The sequence below is a fragment of the Spermophilus citellus genome (genome assembly GCF_964194105.1).
Source record: "Spermophilus citellus genome assembly, chromosome: 8".
NCBI lineage: Eukaryota > Metazoa > Chordata > Mammalia > Rodentia > Sciuridae > Spermophilus > Spermophilus citellus.
Window position 1 is genome coordinate 125,376,806 of NC_138189.1, and position 21,325 is coordinate 125,398,130.

The following is a 21,325-nucleotide window of genomic DNA, read 5'->3' on the forward strand; positions in this document are numbered from 1 at the left end:
TCTTCAGAAACATTGTTAATTTACACAGAAAAAAGATTTTCTCAATTTTTTTCAGTTTCAGTAGGAGTCACTTTTTGTTTGTTATACAGAAGAGTATACTTTATGAAATGGTACAAGTAATTTTGGGGGAAAATTTTGATATATTTGGCCACTATATTAAATATTTGAAGACAATATTGTTAGTAGTAATTTTCTTGAATATCCTCAAGTTTTATTAGGAAAAAGAAAAATGATACCAGTTTAAAATTTATGAACTTTATGTTTTGGTTTTTAAAGCTTTGTCAAGTATTTTGAATATAGTTAAGATTTCTAATTCATTTGGTATACTTGAATAGCATAGAACCTTTTCTTTATTCTAACAGGAGTGGTTGGAAAAGAAAAATGTATATCTTCATGAAATGCACAGAATAAAAAGGATTGAAAGTGAAAACTTAAGAATCCAAAATGAACAGGTATTTGTGAAATAAAGAAGTCGGAAATGTTCTGGACTGTTATGTCAGTAAAGTATCTGTGAATGTTTAACATTTCTAAATCAAATGTTTTTTAAATGTTGAAATATGTTGTATATAAAAGACTTGATTTCTGATTTTATTTCTCTGGTACTTTATATAATTTTAGTTGGTCATAAATAGAACTTTTTATATACAGACAGATTTTTATTTTATTTATTATGCATAGGATAGATATGGCATAACTAAATTTGAACTTCTTACTGTTTGTAACCATCTAATTCACTTTTAAAAATTGACATCAGTTAGCCAAGAATACAAAGGGTCTTCAGACATCTATCTTTAGTTTTCCTCTTTTCGCTCTTGAGTTTTAGGTGTGTCTTCAAGACTATGCCTGAGTTCTTGACCCACGTTCCATCCCATGGACCCAAGCTGGACTCTTGTTCCAGTCCCTCCTGAACTTTCAATCTCTTCCTCTCACTCTTGCCTAATGGGCCACAATGCTCAGCTCTTTCCTGTCTTCTAAAGTAAAAACTCTGAAAAACCCCTTCATTGTCTGCTCAATACTAAAACTGATTAAGAGAGATGTTTTCAGATTGAACAGCACTATGACAAATCCGTCTGTATGAGCAGACCTCTGTCTCTGGGCTGTGTACCTGTCCCCACACTGGGGGCATTACACAGCTGTGGGCTGTACTGTAGCCCTTCACACTGTAGCTGCACAGTACTTTACTTCTCAGTTGAGTTTCCTCCATGATAAGTTTTATGTCATTTAATGATACTATTCTAAGTCAATTATTGGATATTATGTGGTAATATCCTTGCTGTACCATCACATACATATTTTCCAGTCTGGCATATTTTCAACATTTAGAATATGTTAAATGTGGTAACAAATTTATGTCTTGATATCATTCAAACCAAAAATCTGTTCTTACTATATGACTTGGCCTATTTACCTTCCCCTTATTTATAAGTCTATAATTTTCCAGAATTTTTTGACTGAACATTTTTATAATACCCCTTAACCTATTAGAGTTTATTTCGATAGCACTTATTTTGTGCATTTCCAGAAATAATTAAGTTAGTATCTGAGAAATGTTTTTAGAAAAAGGATGTTTTCAGCCCCCCCCCCCCGCCCCCTTTTTTTTGAGACAGGGTCTCATTAAGTTGCTGAGGCTGGTCTTAAATCTTCAGTTCTCTCACCTCAACCTCCCAAGTTGCTGGGATTATAGGTGTGTGCCACCACTCCTGGCTTGGATATTTTTGGAAATAAATTGCCTAAACCATTCTAAATAAATTATCTACTTTGGAACTTAATATCTTTATGTGATGATTATCTGGGAATTAAAGAGAAATATACATATATTTGTATATGTATATATGTTAAGATTTGTGTGTCTACTCCTACATTACCTGTATACCTATTATTTTTTCCAAAATAGAAAAAAGCTGCCAAGAGAGAAGAAGCATTAGCATCATTTGAGGCCTGGAAGGCCATGAAAGAAAAGGAGGCCAAGAAAATAGCTGCCAAAAAGAGGCTTGAGGAGAAAAACAAGAAGAAAACTGAGGAAGAAAATGCTGTGAGGAAAGGAGAAGCCCTACAGGTATTCACAAGCTTTAAATACCTTTCTTAGTTATTTTTAAACATATGAAACCAAAATCAATGCTTCACCATATTTTTGCTTATTTTATAATATTCATAGTAAGAAATTCATTCTGAACTTTTTTCAGGCTTTTGAAAAATGGAAAGAGAAAAAAATGGAGTATCTTAAAGAGAAAACTAAAAAGGAGAAAGAATATGAAAGAGCAAAGAAACAGAAAGAAGAAGAAACTGTTGCTGAGAAAAAGAAAGATAATTTAACTGCTGTTGAAAAATGGTAATCTAAAATTAAAAAAAAAATCTTCTGATAGATTTAATGACAGTTGAGGCTTTTCTAAAATTTATTTACTTAATATTTTAGTGAGCTTTTTTTGCTTCAATGACCAAAAAGACCTGACAAGAACAATTAATGGAGGAAAAGTTTATTTTGGGTCTCATGGGAGTCTGACTCCCTTCTTCGAAGCCCAAGGTGAGGCAGAACATCATGGGAGAAGAGTGTGGTAGAAGAAGCAGGAAGTGGCCGCCAAGAAACACCTAGAAAAAGAGAGCTCTCCTCACCAGGGACAAATAGAAAACCTCAGAGGCACACCCACAATGACCCACCTCCTCTAGCCACACCCTATCTGCCTACAGTTACTAACAGTTAATCCCTGTCACAGGGGTTAATTCTCTGATTAAATTAAGGCTCCCCAACCCAATCATTTCACCTCTAAACTTGTTTGCATTGTCTCACACCTGAGCTTTTGGGGGACACCACCCATTTAAACTGTAGCTCTTGATATGTACTAATGCCTCTCAATCTCATTCTTTGCCAGGGCTGTTTTAGGGAATCTTTATTATCTATTCTCCTTTAACTTCTGGTGTCTTATGTCATCCTACATAGGAATGAAAAAAAGGAAGCTTTTTTCAAGCAAAAGGAAAAAGAGAAAATAAATGAGAAAAGGAAGGAAGAACTGAAAAGAGCTGAGAAAAAAGATAAAGATAAACAAGCTATCAATGAATATGAAAAATGGCTGGTAGGTATTTGCTAAACCAAATGCCCTTTCTGTGCCTTTTCTCTTCCTAAATCCTTGTACCCCATACCTATTGACTGTTTCTCCTGGAACTGCCTTGTTGACTCCATTCTCTCCTTCTTCTATTTATCATTTCTGTTAATGCTTCCACTGCTTCCTGAAGCACCCAGGCTGAAACTCCAGTTACACTTTTCTGCGTCACTGCATTCCCACATTCAGCCCTTTACCAGTCACTCCCGTTCTTCCTTGCTGTAGTTCTTGCATCTGACACCAACAGATTGAGTGCATCTAACATACCAAGTACATTCAGGTTATTTTAGGTGAAAATTGATTATGACACATAATAACACTAATGGGTGAGGAAGTTATTCCATTTTTTATTCTTTTTGTTTATTTATTTTTATTTCTGATAATGTCAAGAAGAAAGTCTTATTTGTTTTTAAATGAAAGACAGCAAGTTTGAGGTTTAGAAGGAATAGTATCTAGCTGGATTTTAATATAGTTGGTTTCAACTTACTTTCTGTTATGAAAGTTGCTTTTTGTTGACATCAAACTAAATACAGTTTTTTATTTTAAAATGCAAAAGATTATTTTATTGATCAATTTTAATAGATAATGATTTTAATAGATAACGTATTCTCATGGATAGTACTTACTGAATGAAGGAAACACAGTTTTATGAACAATTACACATTCACCTGATTTGTCAGTAAAAAATTTAAAATTCTCCACATTCTATCTAGTAGAATTTCAATGATACTCTTTTTGTTTGTTTAGGGGTTTTTGCTACTGGGGTGCAGGGGGTATACTAGGGAGTGAGTCCAAGGGCGTTTGACAACTGAGCCACAGCCAACAGCCCTTTTTTTTTTTTTGTATTTTATGTAGAGGCCTTATTAAGTTGCTGAGGCTGGCTTTGAACTCTGGAATTCTTCTGCCTCAGCTTCCCAAGCCACTGAGATTACAGGGGTATGCCACCATACCTGGCTATGATACTCTTTTCAAATTCTTCTTCTGCTAGTTAAGAAATGTCACCATGGGTCTTTTTTATTTGTATTTCTCTGATTAAACTTGAACATGTTTTCATTTATAGAAGGGTCACTTTTATATTTTTCTTCTGTAAACCATCACTTCATGGACAGTACATATTTCTGTTAGATTTTTGGTCTTTTTCTTATTGATTTATAGAAGCTTTTATATGTATTAGGGAAATTAGGTAATCATTTCTGATATAAGATGCAAATATTTTTTCCACTCTATTGTTGGCTTCCCAACTTTCCTTATAGTGTTTTTAAGCCACAAAGAATTTAAGTTTATATTTGGGACCCAGATTTATCATTTTTTTTTCTTTGACTTCTGGATTTTAAGCATAGTTGAAAAGATGTTTTCCGTAATTTGAGGTTAATCAAAGTTCTCTCATATTTTCATCTGATGACTTTAATATCTTAATGTCTTAACATTTGTTCTACCTAGACTTTATTCTGATGCATGGTGATAAATATGATCCCAACTTTATTTATTCCAACTAATCTTTTACAGAGTACCCCAATTTTTGCCACTGATTAGAGTTGCTATCTATTATATGATCAATTCCCATATTTGAGGGTCTGTTTCTTGACTTTCTGTTCCATATATGTATCTTATTAATAAGCTTCATATGTCTAAATATTTGTCTGGAATAAGCTCAAATATTTGGTTCTTCTCTCACAGTATTTCTGACTATTCTTGTTTATTTTTTCATGTAAACTTTTAGAATCAACAGTAGTGGGCTGGGGATGTGGCTCAAGCGGTAGCGCGCTCGCTCGCCTGGCATGCGTGAGGCCCGGGTTCGATCCTCAGCACCACATACAAACAAAGATGTTGTGTCCGCCGAGAACTAAAAAATAAATATTAAAAATTCTCTCTCTCTCTCTCTCTCTCTCTCTCTCTCTAAAAAAAAAACAAAAACAAAAACAAAAAAAAAACAAAACAGTAGTTACAGAGACATGAGATCAAAGTTAGCTTTTTTTTTTTTTTTTAATAATATTTTATTGTTGGTTGTTCAAAACATTACATAGTTCTTAATATACCATATTTCACAGATTGATAGGATAAAAGACACTTAGGAATAAACTTAAGAAATATGCAAGACTGATATAAAGAAAACTTTAGAACTCTCCTGTAAGTACCCAAATGAAGACTTAAGAAAATGGAACAAAACTGCACTCAGATAGAAACACTTAACCTTGTCATGTGGTTATAAAGTTATCAGCTCTCCCCGATGTAATACAATGTGATCCCATTTTTAAGGAACCAACAGAATTTATCATTATGTGTTGACTTTTGTTCCACTTTATGATAATTCCATGCAGAGAAGTAGTAATAAAGTGATTGAAATTGATTTGATATCTGAATGAGGAAGGTGGTGTTTCATGATGGCTTCCTTAGGTTAAATTCTTGTTCATTGTTCTCAAAGATGTTTAAAAGTCTTTTTATATTAATAAGATGTATACTAACTGCTAGTAGCACAGTAAGTAAATGCAAAAGTTTCAGTTTTTAGTTTTATCTCTATATTTCCTAGAAAATGGACAACGATTAAATGATGATTAGTCAACACTATTTTTGATGTTTGACTGTACTATTTAGTCACTTGCTCATTTTCATCGTATTCATTGATATTAAGAAAAATAATTGCCTATATCCTGTCTCAGCTTTTCAGCACCCTACTAATTAAGATCAGACTTTTCTCAAGTTTTTCTCCCCACCATTTCATGTTAAATGGAATAGACACCCGCCCCCCCCCCCAAAAAAAGGGCTCATTCAGTCAATTTCTGTGAACACAGACTGGTCACTGCTTTACCCCCACCTAGGAGGATGCTCTACCTCTCTCTAAAGTACTAAAATGACTAAGGATGTTCGGACTCCATCTTTTCCTTTCTCAATTAAGATTCTGAAAGGAAGTTTCCTCTTTGCTTTAGTAGGATTAGGAAGCATGCAAACATTCTATGACATGGTGCCAAGACATGGATGTTAAAGACTGAAAAGGACCATGTCATTCATACCTCTCTTCATGTCTTTTTCTGTATGTGAATAATAGTATGTGCATGGATTTTGCATCACCTAATTGTTCTTGAGACATTTATTCACCCATGTATGTACTGATGAAAGATGCATAGATAACTTATCACAATGCCTCTCTTCCCAAGCTATCAATCTGCAGAGGCAGGGTTTTCCAAGGGTTTCTCTGATCTTGCTTCTCTTTGAGGAATATGAGGAAATCACCAGTAGGAAGAAACCACCAAACTTTGTAGTGTTAGCAAGAAGTAAAGAAGTGGAGAGATAATGAGTGGAAAGACCAAGGTTATTAACATTAGGTATAGGGAGATAAATGTTCAGTTTTCATACTAATCCCCAGAAACTCAGCTGTTTCGTTGAAGATAGTATGTGCAGTGAAATAACAGTTCTATAATTCATCTGGTATGATAAAAAGGCAAAATGTGAAAGATAACATTTCCAAAATAATATGAAACTGAACTCTTCCTCAGTCAAGCAATAAAATACAAACTTACCCTTCCACTCCTTTGTGAAGCAGCATTCTTTCTACCCTCTGCAATATTCCCATTATGTGGTAGGATATGTAATCTTAAATTAAAAATCAGCACTCAGCTTGGCATTTCAGCCCAGCTCTGGTCCCCCATTTTCTGCTTCTCTTCATGTCTAAACTGTTAAAGTTTTGCACCACTTCCATAATGCTACTAACCCTTTTCAGCCTCATCCATTCCAGTCTTGTCTCTGTCTCCATCACTAAACCAAGATCATGCTTGGAAAGTCATAGGTTTTCCAGTGCTTCTAGCCAATCTAATGTTTGCTTTATAATCACTTTATATAATCACTTTATACTTGACCCACAGAAAGAGCTATCCGTGTTTACAATTGACTGAATAAACAGAAATCGAGGCAGCATTGTGCCAATAGAATAATAGACCTATATGTTACCTCACAACCTGACATATGTTAGAATGTGATATAAGCATCAAATGATAAGCATCAAATTCAGAGTAATGATGAATTCAGTGGAATAAGGGGGAAAGAAAGATATGAAGGGGGCCATATTCAGAGAATTTCAGAAATATTGGTCATATTTCCTTTTCTTTAACTGTGTTTGAGTTTTGAAGACATTACCCTTTAAATTATTTTCTATGGTTGCAATATTTATTGATGCCTTTTTTTGTAAAGTTAAGGGCTAACAATGGTAACATTGACATGGCCTGCAAAAATATTGATAAAATATTTGATGAAAAGATAATATTTATTTGAAAATACACAAAGTATTAAAATGAAGGGCCCCAGTGCCCATACAGTTAGATGGGCCAAATAATCAGACAGAAAATTCACTCAACCACTAAAGAAATGTTTGAATATATACTTAAGTTCAATAATAAACAAATATGAAAGTTGAACTTTCATTTATTGGTAAAAAATATGGAGGATCTCTTGCTATGCTGGCACATGCAAGTTTTGCATCCAGTAAATTTACTTCTGAGCATCTGTTCTCAGAAAGTAATCACCAACTTCTAACAATTACTGTTTTTCAGCTATAGAATTATAGGTGTGTTTTTCCTATTTTGCAGAAATTTTAATATCATCATGTTTAATATTTACAAAGATGGTGTGACATAAACACCTTTTGATAGTATACAGATATAGTAGCAATATTCCCTAGCTTCTGTTCCTTTATAACCAGTTAAGCCAGGAAATAGTATAGAAGAATTTTAAAATGGATTATTTTGTTCTTCAGCAAGCAGCCTGATTTAAAATAATGTTCACATATGTGTCTAAATACATAGTTTTCTGGGTTTTTTTTTTTTTCTTTAGGAAAAGAAAGAAAGACAGGAAAGAGTTGAACGAAAGCAAAAGAAGCGCCATTCATTTCTTGACCACGAGGCACTTCCTCCATGGAGCCCTCCCAGTAGAACTGTGTTCTCGAAAGTCTTTTGACAATCCTTGTTCTTATTTACCAACTTGCCAATTTTAGTCACGGGTTTAGAACATTCATTCAATTACTTATAGTTGGAAAAATCTATTTTAATTAAATGGTAGGCCTTTCTGTTAAAAATGAAAAAGATACTTTGGACTTTAATCAGTAAAAGCATTTTTGAACTGTAGATAAACTGCCTCAAATGAAAAGCTAATAATCAGGTTGCTCTTACTATGAAAATGCATAAAGCTTTATATGTCCTGATAATTCTGAAAGTGGAATGCTCCTTGATCACTTTCATTAACCTCTGCACGCAATTTAAATATGTTAAGCCCAGTAAAAACAAGGAAACCATCTAGGTACTCTAATCATAGAAATAATTGGATTCGTCGATGATCATGCATTTGGATTCAGGTTTTTTAATGAATGTATGGTGGGGAATGTGCATATATTATTTCTTCTAAAACTGATGTTTAGCTAAAAGCAGTTGCCTGTGCACTGTGCAAGTTAGAATTTTGGTCAATTGAGGCCATTGTTCAATAAAACTGTAATCGGTGAGGCATTTTATTTATTTAAGAATTTTACCTACTATTTAATATGTGCGTACTTTACTCCAGGCTTAAATGACAATCATAGGCACTTTATAATGAAAGCTTTCTCTCTAAATTCTATCACTTTATTTATTAGTTCACAGATACCAAAAGACAGCAATTTCATGGTAGTGATATACTTACACATTAGTTATGGAAATTCCACAGGAGTTCAAGGTCATTATCATATAATTTTCTACAATAAAGCCATAAAAGTTATGAAGGTGACACTTGTCCTTTTCACTAATCCAGACATAAAGTCTGTATTTAGAAAACAGCTAAATGAGAAAGTAACTTTGTAAAAAATATCCAAAGAACTTTTATTCATTTCTTTGTTCTCTGCACATCCTTGTATTAACTAGTCTCATACTTGTCCTGGTCTCAGAGTTGAAATGCTGCTTTAATCAATAATTCAGTGCAGAGACAATGAATGAAAATAAATAGTTACTATTTATAGAGAACTTACATCATCTCTGCTGTATCTTTACAAATGTTATATCTCATCTTCACAACACTTATTCAGGGTAGGTATTATTAGCTTCATTTTTGCAGATAAAAATGCTAAGACTTTGAAAAACCAATAACTTGCCATACATCTTGCATAAGACTTGAGTCCAGACCACACTGATTAAGTATCTGAGTATGCAGACGTACTTATGGGCTGCAGAGCCCTCGTACTGTTTTTCACATGCCCATGTTACCTCAGAAATTGTAGGATCTATCAAAACCTCCATATTCATCAACACATTTTTAATTTTCAGAGCTTAAAATCTTGTATTGGTATCCAGAGATTGTCTTTCCCTGAAGAAAGAACTGCTAGCTATTAAGATGATGGACATAATTAAATCTATAAGATGAAGTAGGAATTGATAAGATTTAAGGAGTTACTTAAACCTTTTTTGTCTAATATTAGAGTGTTAGAAAACTCAGCAGGTTATGTAATGCAGGCTTTGAGATTTCAAAAGGAATTGCAGGGGGTTTCATACACTGAGCACTAAACTTTCTGTAGCGTTTGTACAGGATGAGATGTCAAGGATCACTTTGAAGGATCATATGTAAGTAAACAATTTCATAGATAAAACTAGAAGACTTTTTATACTACTAGAACTAGAATACTTCATGAAATTGAAGTAATAACCAGTAGTATGTATTATCAGCATGGGATTTAGGACTTCTCATTCAGCCATGTGGCCCCCTTAGTACCAAACTTAATTCCTACCAGAATAGATTGTTAAGTGTTTCTGGTATTGAACTAGATATTCAGAGCTAAAAAAGATTTGCAACATCTAGGGAAATAACATCTGAGATAGGATGAAATGAGAAATTGAGATGTTTGTATATTCCCAGCAAATCATTTCCCTCAAATATGTCTAAAGATTTTTGTTTTACTATAATAATATGTTATTTTCTGTTTATAGCAACTAGTATTAAAATCAACTAGATGAATGAAATCACCTCTTGAATAGCAGAAATAATGCTGAGTTTGGAGAATTAAGTAAAAATGTAGTACTAAACTAGTATTTACTTTCTAAGATCCAAAGGGAACAATCAACCCTGATAATATTCCCTTGAATATAACTTTATTTAATGGTATAATTCTTTCCATATTTCCTTAGAAAATATTAAATCTTATAAATATTTACTTATTAAGTTTTCATAAATATATAAAGGAATATTTAATTGAAATTAAAGACACAAAGATTCTACAGGATTTCATATGATTTCATATTAAATGATCAGCCTATGTCATTGCATTGATCAGCCCGGTGAGTTGGCCCATGCCTGTAATCCCAGCCACTCTGAAGGCTGAGACAGGAGTTGAAAGCCAGGGAATTCAAAGCCAGTCTCAGTAACTTAGCAAGGCCCTAAGCAACTTAGTGAGACCCTGTCTCTAAATAAAACATAAAAAGGGCTGGGATGTAACACACTGGGTAAGTGTCCCTGAATTCAATCCCCAGAACCCCCAAAGTAAGTAAATAAATAAATTGATCACTTGAAGAATGTTAATTTAAAAAAATAGGAAATTTTTGAACATTATTATTTTATATATATTTTATGAATATTGTTATATTATTGAAAATAGTAAGTTTTCTCAGAAATCATTTGTGAATAAGTTTAAATATGTTAAATAAACCTTTACATTGAATTTAAGTTTCATAATGACCAAGAAAATGGTAACATAAATAATAATGCAATTTTAGATCAGAAAGAGCTTAAAAGTTTCTTAATGAAAGATAATAAGCTATTCATAGAATAATGATATCTCAGTAATTTATATTTACATCACACACTTTGAAAATGTGAGTCCATTTATTGTTTTAACTTGAAATAAAACCAATATTTTTCACTATTGCCCAAGTTGTACATAATGGTAATTAGGTATCTATAAATTGTATATGCCTTCTGTAGAACCATCCTTCAAATAAGCCATTTAGGTACTTACACTGTTATTGAAAATGTGTAAAAATAATAAAGTTTCATAAATCCTGAGTCATGGGATAAAATAATAGAGAAAAGGGATTTCACAAAATAAGAGAAAGTGTATGTTATTTAAAATCACTGCCCAAAATAAACTAGTACAGGAAATATATATCCCTAATTTAACCCTTACTTTGATTTTAGTAGTGTTATATTAAAAGACATTTAAACCCACATGCTTCCATTTTGCACAAAACAATTATCAATTTTCTTAATCCTAGCTAAACTGATAGAATATTAAAATGACATCTAAAAGCTTGATTGGAAGGCTTTTAAGTTTTTTATTTTAAAATGCCCTATATTCCTGTTATTTTGGAATATGTATGTTATGTGTAACTGTATAATATTGATTTCAATAGACAAAATTCTTGGTGTTGAATTTAGGATGTTTTTAGGGATAATTGGGGGAGATGTTTAATGTATGCTTTTTGGTGGAACATTTTCATGTAATAATTTATTAAAGTCAGTCATTCAGAAATTATTTTGTTGAGTGATATTTATTCGCTGTGTACCAAAATTTTATTTCCAATGTTAGGAAGTGTACTGTGAGTTTTATTTGTGGGCTAAAGATAAAAATATATTGTGTTAATATACCCTTCATTAGAAATGACTGAAAATTTGTATATTAAACTGTTCTAACTTAAAATTTAGATATGAAAGAGGTTTTAACTACACAAATTACAAAGATAACATAATTACTAAATAATTAGAAAATGCAAATAATCGAAGTCACCTTTGCTCCTATCTCCCCCAAATAATTATTCTTAACCAACTTCTTTTGCTCTTCTAGTTCTTAGTTTCTAGTGTATTTTCCAAATTAATATGAGAATGAAAGAAGAGAGTGTATCTATTACTATTTCTCTATTTCTGTTTCTCCCTCTGTCTTGTTCTCCTTCTGTCTCTTCTGTGCTACATGTATTCGTGTGTGTGTGTGTGTGTGTGTGTGTGTGTGTGTAAACTATCTAAAGCAAAAACAAACAATGAATATACAATCATATATTCAAACATACAAATACCTTTCATCTTTGAAATAAAAATAAGATCAAATTACATATTTAATAATCAGGTTTCTCCATTTAATAATATGTCATATACATATTTCCATGCTAATATCACTTTTTAATCATTTTTGGGGCTGCAATTGTAATTTATTTAACCTATTCTTGAGTAATTTGTTTCCTCACAAGTATTTACTATAGGAAATGATAATATAACAATACAATTAAAGCCAATATCCTAACATTTAAGGAGTTATTTAAACATCTTATTTAGTTGTAGAATATAACTCAGCAGGTTATGTAGCAAAGTTGTGGGATAGTCACTCAAGAGGTTTTATGTACAGGATCAGTGTTGGTGCAGTGAACGTGCAAGATAAAAATAATGTCCTGGGTCATTTCATAAAGTCCCTTGCTAAATCTGTAAGCAATTTAGCAAGATCCTGTCTCTAAATAAAAACATAAAATAAAAATAAAAATTTAAAAATAGGATGAGGATGTGGCTCAGTAATAAATTGCCTCTGGGTTCAATCCCTGGTACCCCATTCCTGAAAAAAAAAATGAAAACCAAAACAAATCACATCCTGATTCTTGGGAAAATTGCAGTAACCAAGTACAATAATAAAATCTATTGATTTTTTCCATAGGTATGATGATATCAATCATAATCCAGAGGTTGACTCATATACAGTTAATATTTTGTATACATAGTCATGTTACTTTGAAAAATAAGTAACCTCATGGTGATTATGATCCCTTTTATGAAAGTTTTCAGTGACTCCTACTCATCCCACACATCCCAGAGTAACTTATTCACTCTCTTCCCTATACTATTTCCTTGCCCTGAATAACCATTATTGAAGGCCTCATCTTTGTAAGTGTATTTTCTCAGCTTAAATGAGGACTTTGTGAAAATAGAAATCATATTTCAAACATCTTAGCATTTCTACATTGTCTATGGGCTTTGGATAAATGTTCTTGGCTGGTAGAATAGCAAGCTAAAAATAGAATATTAACTAGTACAGGAGTTATTTGTAATGAATACATATAATATGTATAAACAAGGACTCTGATAAAATTACAAAATTTTATGAGTATTAAAATGGCATTACAGGGCTGGAGATGTGGCTCAAGCGGTAGCGCGCTCGCCTGGCATCCGTGCGGCCCGGGTTCAATCCTCAGCACCACATACAAACAAAAATGTTGTGTCCGCCGAAAACTAAAAAGTATTAAAATTCTATCTATCTATCTATCTATATCTTTAAAAAATGGCATTACAAATTATAACAACCCTTACAAATAGTTTGAAATTCTAGGTGATACTTATTTTTTTTTTTAGTTCTAACTAAATTTTAAATAGAATACATGCTCTGTGTGTGTGTGCATCATTGCATTAAAATAAGTTCACATATATTCTGATATACACAATGAAACAAATTGAACCCTATCAAGAGAACTATTTTCCTCCTTTCTTTGTATCTTTCCTATGACTATACTAAATAACAATAACAACAACAACAACAAAAAAAAAAACCCAGCAAGCCCAGGGCTTACTGGTTTATTCAGTCTAATGGGTAAATCCTAGATGGAAGTATCTTTTGACTAGAACTAGAATTCAGACAAACTCAAGTGCAGATGCTGAAGCCAGACTCTGCAGTGATGCCTCAATCCTGATGAATGGATTGCATGGTTACCGGTGGACACTTTTTATCGTATCACTAGGTCTAGAGCTCAGAGTTACACCTTTAAAGTTTCTGGTTGTGATCTCCAAAAATACAACCTGATGTCAACTCTCTATATCAAAATCATTAGTTCATCAATCAGTGAAGAGTCTACCATGTGCCACACTCTCTGTTGACCCTTAGGGATACCATAATAATAGATATTCTTAGTCCCTGCCCTTAAGGAATTTATCTTGGGGTTGAGTGGAGACAAACGAAAGTCACATGAACAAATATACAAATAAAATGATTTCAGTTTCTGGTAAATGTATGCAGGACATAAAGTAGTTTAATATAATCTAGCATCACCAGTCTTTGGAAGATTGCTTTTTTAGCAATAAGATTAGTGGGGGTCCCCCAGAAGAAATAAAATTGTGACCTGAAATAATGAGGAAGCAACATTTTGATTACTTGTCAGAAGAACTGTCCAAGAAGAAAAGCTCATTTGAGTGCAAGGACTTTGAGAAGGGAAAAAAAAAAAAAAAAAAAAAAAAAAAAAAACAATGGCTGGTAGTGAACAAGGAGCAGATAAAGGGGATATGAGGTCAGAGAAGCAGTAGGTTCTAAACTACACAGAATGTCAGATGCCATTTTTAGACATTTGGATTTTATTCCATACAATAAAAGGGTTTAAGGAACTTGGGGTGATCTGAAATACTGTGGATAGTTCTTTCAGGTAGCTGAATGGGGGATGCACAATAGGGGCTTCTTCACTAGTCCTGCTAAGGACTGATGGAAAAGTTGAAAATGGCCAAAGGCAGGATTGGAGATACAGTTGGGAAGAGGAGCAAATGGACTTTTCTAATGAAATCATGAGTAGAACCTATGAAGGTAAAACAAAAATCAATGGTGACTTCAAGTATTCTCATAGCCCAAGTGAATGGATGAATGGTGATACTCTTGTTTTTCAGGTGATTTGAAAGTAATGGATTTGGGACCAGGGATGCAGAGAGATGATAATTTCGTAGGGAATGGTCCAAGAAGACTCAATGCATGGAGTGGTTAGGGGAAGGAGATAGTGATTCTCCCAAACCCATGTTTGATGCTGCATGCTTCTTAATTATTGCATACTGCACAAAACCCAAGACATAGTCACAGTCCTAGAAGGCTTAGGTCAAGCGCACTTCAACCTGGATCATAATCTATACCCGGAAGCAATCAAATTCCTGTGCTGATGTTGGACCCAAGCACCACTTCCTCCCCTCTGTTGTATTATTCCTTTCTGCCTTCTCTCAGCATATCCCATAGGTGCCACTTCAGTATATCATGACAATAGGTTAACAAAAGAGTTGTCTTTCTACTTCCCAGAAGTCACTTGTCCTCTGTGCCACTTTTCTATTTCTTTTCTCAATAACTTTAGAATTCTTCATATCAACAGATATGTAGGAAGATCTATACAGACATAATATCCTATTCCAGAGTTAATAGCTTAAAGATTCAAGAAGTACTGAGCTTACAAGACTTTGTATGCAGTAAAAAATATCTCCCTTTCTTGCCCCAGCTCCCCAGATCCTTTCCCAGGAGGAAACCCTTATTGCCAGTTGCTATGTTTTGGGTCTGACAGGTGCCCCAAAGGCCCCGCTGCTAAAGGTCTTGTCCCGAGTTTGGTGCTATAGGGAGGTGGTGGAAACTGGAAGACATGAGGCCCAGTGGAGGAAGTCACTGAAGCTGTGTCCTTGAAGGGAATAGTGGGAGCCTGATCTTTTCTCTTTTGTTCTCAGCCATGAGATGAATGGTTTTGTGCCACCATGCTCCTCTGCCATTATATACAACATCACCACAGACTCAAAAGCAGTGGAGCCAACAACCATGTACTGAAATCTCCAAAACCATGAGCCAAAATGAATCTTTCTCCTTAGAACTTTATCATCTCAGGTATTTGTTACAGTGACAGAAAGCTGAATAAAACTCCAGGTTTTTGTCTTTCCAAATATATTCTCTGTATTAAAAAGAAGTCATTATTTGTTCTTTTTATCTCCCCAAATGAAAATATCCTTCATGTACTGTTCTAAGTATTATTTGTATCTTATAAAACTTTCCAAATTGATGCATTTAGAACTTTATCTGTGTTATATATAGCTCTATACTGTTACATTATATGCATCTATGATACTTTATTTGTCCATTTCCCTTATTAAGGACGATTTACGTATTTCCAATTCTTCAGCACTGTCAAATAATAAGTCAGAAAGAGTCACATGAAGATGTTATTTTATTTATGTACAGGAGAAAACAGTAGCTTGATTTTATCTAAAACTTAGGTTGAAAGAAATAGGATTTATATAAGAGAAAGAGGGTAGAAAGAAAAAGAAGAAAACACTGACCGTGCAACAGGACCTGTTCTGTCCTTAGGTAAATTGCTGATTAGTGAGCAGCTTTGATGTATTGTGACGTTTTTGGTGTATTCTGCTTTTGGATGGCTGGATAGGTCATCAGGAAAAGACAACTGCTGTTACTATTGAGTCTTTAAAAATTCCTGCACCATCAATCATAAGGTTTACCTGACAGGCTATTTCTGGAAAATTGCTTTCAGCATCTTTGTCCAGCACTTCCACTTTCATCAGGCCTCAACTGGACCATTTCCCCCTACCAGGATTTCTCCCAGATCACATTGCAGAGAATAATCTTGTGCCTGCCATTTTACATATAAGAAATATAGAATCAATGCTCACAACTGGAATTGCTAGATCAAACAATATGTGCATTTTAACTTTGAGAAATTTTACCAAATTGTTTTCCGTAGAACCTAGGCCAGCAGTGTAGAAAGTTAGCACACCTTTGCCAACAAAGTGCTACCAAGCTTTCCCTCTAAATCACAATCAATTCTATTCTTTCCATACAATATTTCTTTGTTTGGAACACATGGGAGTATTTTCACTTCCACCCAAAAATATGATTGTTCCTATTTTTCTTAAAAAGTGAATTTGTCTCAATCATCAGAATTAACAGACAGGATTAAAAGAAATATTTGGCTTTATTTCTGACTCTACCACAACAAATATTATTTTAAGTGTTTTGATAAAGGCACTGACACATGACTCCTATACTGAGGAAGCAAATGGAGGGGTGAGGATGATGAGGAACTGTTAATGCAGAGCACAGTTCTTCCTACAGAATTTCTTTTTTAAATACCAATAATTAAAACAACAAAAAATGGGGAGAAACTCCCTTAAAATCAACACTGGCAGGTCCAAATTAAAGAGATCTGCAAGGCCTCCTGGTTGTTTTCTTTCTTGGAAATTCCTATATGCCCAAGGCACCTGCATGAGCTGAAGCACACTTTGAACCTGGATGCTAAAGGTATGTCCCTGTCGGGGTAGTCAGGGAAGCTGGGGGCAGAATCCCATTGGGGTCAGTCACCTCTGGCTCCCAGAATGGTGCCATAAAGGGAATTGGTCTTTCTGATATACCCCTTTGTACCTGCAGGTTACCTCAGCCATAAAGATCCTCAATGACATAAAATCCACTGTGGTAGTCAACTGTCCAGGATGACATTTTTCACCAGTAAGCATCTGTGAGCTTCAGGAGACGTTAATTTCTTAGATGCCCAAGAACCACAGCTTTGGGGGGAAGCCCAGGTAGGACCAGTAGAAGTTGAGTGATGCCTGGAGCCTAAGTGGAGTCTCCTGAAGGGTACAGTCCTGTCTTTAAGCATAGACTGCCTTTAACATTTTGTGTGAGCTTTTTAGCATAGACTACTCTTTAGAGTGCTTTGCTAATAAGGAACACTCAAATGTGCATAGTGGGTCACAACTGAAGAGATGTGAGGGTCAAGGATGGGTTTGTTTTCCACATGGAAAAATTTGCCAGGTCCAGTGGTGCACACCTGTAATCCCAATGGCTTAGGAGGCTGAGGCAGGAAGATCGTGTGTTTAAAGACAGCCTCGGCATCTTAGCAAGGCTGAGGGATAGGGATGCAGCTCAGTAGTTAAGCCCCACAGGGTTCAAGCCCCATTACCAAATCATCATCATCATCATCATCATCATCATCATCATCACAACAACAACAACAGAAGAAAAATTTGTAGTTTGTTCACAATTCTTTGATAAAAAGAAAATAAAATAATGCCTTGTATGCTTTTACTGAAAGAAAAAAATATTAGCATTTTAAAAATCAGCTAATTTAAATGAAAAATATCACCACATTCTGACAATAATATTAGTCTTTTCCCCTTGTAGCAAGCAATATACAAAGGAAAAAAGTCTTAAATAATAAAGTGAAAATGTGATGTCTGTGTATCATAGGCATTATGTGATAGCTGCCAAGTTCTTCCAGATCTTTCTTGCACATTTCTGCCCTTGAAAAAAGAAATATGTTGACCAGCCATAAAAGTTGGCAGTAATGAATATTTATTTGTATATTTACAGACACAAAATTCAAAGGTTTTGATAAGGCTCAAACTTCCCTAAGTAACAAATGTATTTATGTGGAAATTCACTTGGATAATTATAATTATTTATATTAACATGCAATCACAGAAAATATATTATGGAAATATATCCACATATAACTATCCCTATGTTGCAAAGAAAATAAATAGGGCCTGTAAATACTATGGTTATATAGAGAGCACACTAAAATTGTCAGGAGTTGCTGAATGTCTCAGTTTAAACTACCCTCACATCAAAAAAAGAAATAAAACGTCATCCTTCAAATAAATGACAATTGTTATCATTCATGAGTCATGACAGCAAGTGAAATGTGTCATAAGTATATATAAGCAGATTGCAGGTGTTTCTGCTAGGCAAAAGTATATGTTTTATTTATGAGTCATATAGTAGAATTGCTGAATTAGAAACTCTTGGTAAAATAAACCAGAAGTCAATGAATGCTCCATTGCAAATATACCTTCAAACTACATCAGAATATTATCACCTGATTAATCAAAAATCTAAAGTAAATTAAATTGGAATGTAAAAATTTTGTTAAATATACCAGTACATGGGAGATATTGAGATTTTAATCAAGACAACTTTAAAAGAACTCTCCTTTATCTTTATTTCTCTGTTACTTCACAAGTATCCTGTAGATACCATGTTTCCATCTCTTTCTCATTGCTAAAGAGTAAAGGACTTTAATACAGAACTGTGTTTTCAGGTCTCCATATGCCTTCCACGTGAAAGCATAAGTTATAAACATGTTACAATATGTAGCCTTCTCTTAGATATGATTATGTCTGTTAACTCCCAGTAATCAATAAACACATATTTCCTCCTGGCTTTTTCTGGGGTTTTATATCCTTACATATACAAATACCTGGAACCAAAATCAAACCAGTTAGATTTCATTATCATTGCCGCAAGTTGCTGTCAGATGCTGTCAATTATCTAGTCAAATCCATTCCTCAGTTCTTCCTTAATAATGGAAATATGGTTATATCTAGACCACAGGATACCCAACTTTGTTAAATATAAGTTTTGAATTCTCCTGTGACCAAATGACACATTCCTTCTAGTGTACCATGAGTTGCAAGCTGAAAGTTTTAAGTAGGCTTTTAGTTTCTTCATAAAAGGAGACTGATGCAATGAGCTTTTCTACTTTCTTCTGCCTTGACCATAGACCTGATGGTGGGAGCTGCTATAGCAATTCTAAGATCATGAGAGAAAAGTAAGAATTATAGATCTATTGGCTATTGAAATAAGGTAACATCTGCTATTTCTGCACTGGCATTTTTATCAGAAAAATAAGCAACTAAGTCTTAAAGTTGCTCCCAACTGATTTTATATTATGCTTAACCAAATAAAATTGGGAATAACACTCTCATTCTATTAATATATTCAGCGGAAACATGAAGCTGACATTCCACAATATACACCATATCTGGATTCATTAAGTAAAGTTAGTTAATACAGTTGGCAAAGTCCCAAATTTCAGTGGCTTCAGTGCAATAGAAGCTTATTCTTCATGTACATAAATATCTGGGAAGCAAAATATCTGGGATGGTGATGACAGTGGTGACACTCAGTCACTGCAGAGACCTTGGTCCTGCCATTTTCAGCAAATAAGTCCTCTCCATTAGCTGGAAACTGGGAAGCAGAACAGGGAGAGGAAGGCTTTGAAGAAGTTCATGCCAGACAAGAAGCAGAGAAGCACATCCCTTCCATGCGTTCCAATGGCAGAAGCTGAGTACCTGCCTCCCCTTTCTTAAAGGGAGGTGAGGAGGGAGATGCAAACCAGCTGTGAGACAGGAAACATGGGAAACATCTAGCAAATTCTCAACAGTCTCCGCCACAGTAATAAGTATAGATTTGATGTTTACCTCTCTTATTTTGTAAAATATTCATGTTATTTTTGAATGTATACGCATATACATATATAAACACATGAATACATATGTGTATAAATACATCAGATTTTGACCATTTGGGAGGTATGTAAATATGGTTTACTTTATTCAAATCCCTATGCTAAATGTTTTTGTGAGCATTTTATCATTAGTACTTTCAAACATCCTACGAAGTAAGCACTACTATTATTCATGTTTTACTGATGGCAAAATTGAGTTTTGGTAATTTGCCCAAGAAAACAAAGTCAATAAGTGTTGAAACTAAGAATCTTCCTATGTTCTGGGACATACCTTTATATTTAAAGAACACTTCTGAAAGTATGCTTATCAGTGATTGTGTTGTATCCATTAACACACTGGACAACAGGTGTTGATGCCATCTATATAAATAGAATAAATGTCAACCTCCATTTCTTTCTATAACTGTCTCCCATCATTGACCTTTTAGAAATGCAGTGAAAATACCCTTATTTCTAAACATTTTGTACATAAGCAATTAAATGGCTATCTGAATTATTTCATAAGTTGGACAATCCTTGAATATTATACCTGATCCCCTTTACCTTTCTGTTTTCTTTCTCTGCCTAAATTTGCTGTGTATTCTCCTAATAGGCATTATTGCCCTTGGAGACAGCACTGTCCTTTGGTCCTGATGATAAAGGACTCTGCCAAATGTTCTCCTGATCCCATAAGCTTTCAATTGATGCCAATCTGCTACCAGCATGCTGAGGCACTTTCTCCCTTTCTCCCAGCTGTCCAACTAAAAAAAAAATTGCTTTCCTGTTAATAACAGCAACACTGTTGCATTTACATAAATTAAACTCCAAAAAGGTTTTCTGATTATAAAAAATCAATTATGCAAAATAACAATGTCCTGTCTATTCTTTTATGTAAACCCTTCATGATCTCACCTCTCCAAAGGCAAAGTTGAGCACAAGTTAAGTAACAGCCATGGAAAAGAATGCTGACTTTCATTTTCTATATCAAGTTCAACTACATAGCACAGAAAGAAAAGTTTCCTTTTACTAAAACTTGTTATGGAAATCTTCAATTAATTTATTCCCCAGATAGCCAGTGAATTTGGTTAATATTTTTTTTATCTCAACTTTATTTGTCCTAAACAGAATGAAATTAGGTGCTGAGTAACTTGAAATTAAAGTTATTAAGTAGTCTTGGATTTAAACTCATAAAACATATTTTGACTCTTGTGTTTTAATTTTGTCAATAGAGATTAT

At 34.0% G+C, this 21,325-nt stretch overlaps 1 protein-coding gene across 3 annotated transcripts in view; it reads left to right on the plus strand.

The window, feature by feature from the left end:
• MAP9 (microtubule associated protein 9) overlaps positions 1 to 11,621 on the plus strand; it is a 33,242-nt gene extending 21,621 nt beyond the window's left edge. For all 3 annotated transcript variants that reach the window (XM_081304964.1, XM_081304963.1, XM_081304965.1), the window contains exons 10-14: positions 363 to 452; positions 1,895 to 2,056; positions 2,184 to 2,329; positions 2,936 to 3,068; positions 7,917 to 11,621. In XM_081304964.1, coding sequence (XP_081161090.1) covers positions 363 to 452; positions 1,895 to 2,056; positions 2,184 to 2,329; positions 2,936 to 3,068; positions 7,917 to 8,039 — 654 coding nt within the window. In that variant the 3' untranslated portion in view covers positions 8,040 to 11,621. The remainder of the gene's footprint in view (positions 1 to 362; positions 453 to 1,894; positions 2,057 to 2,183; positions 2,330 to 2,935; positions 3,069 to 7,916) is intronic.
• The last annotated feature ends 9,704 nt before the right edge of the window (positions 11,622 to 21,325 follow it).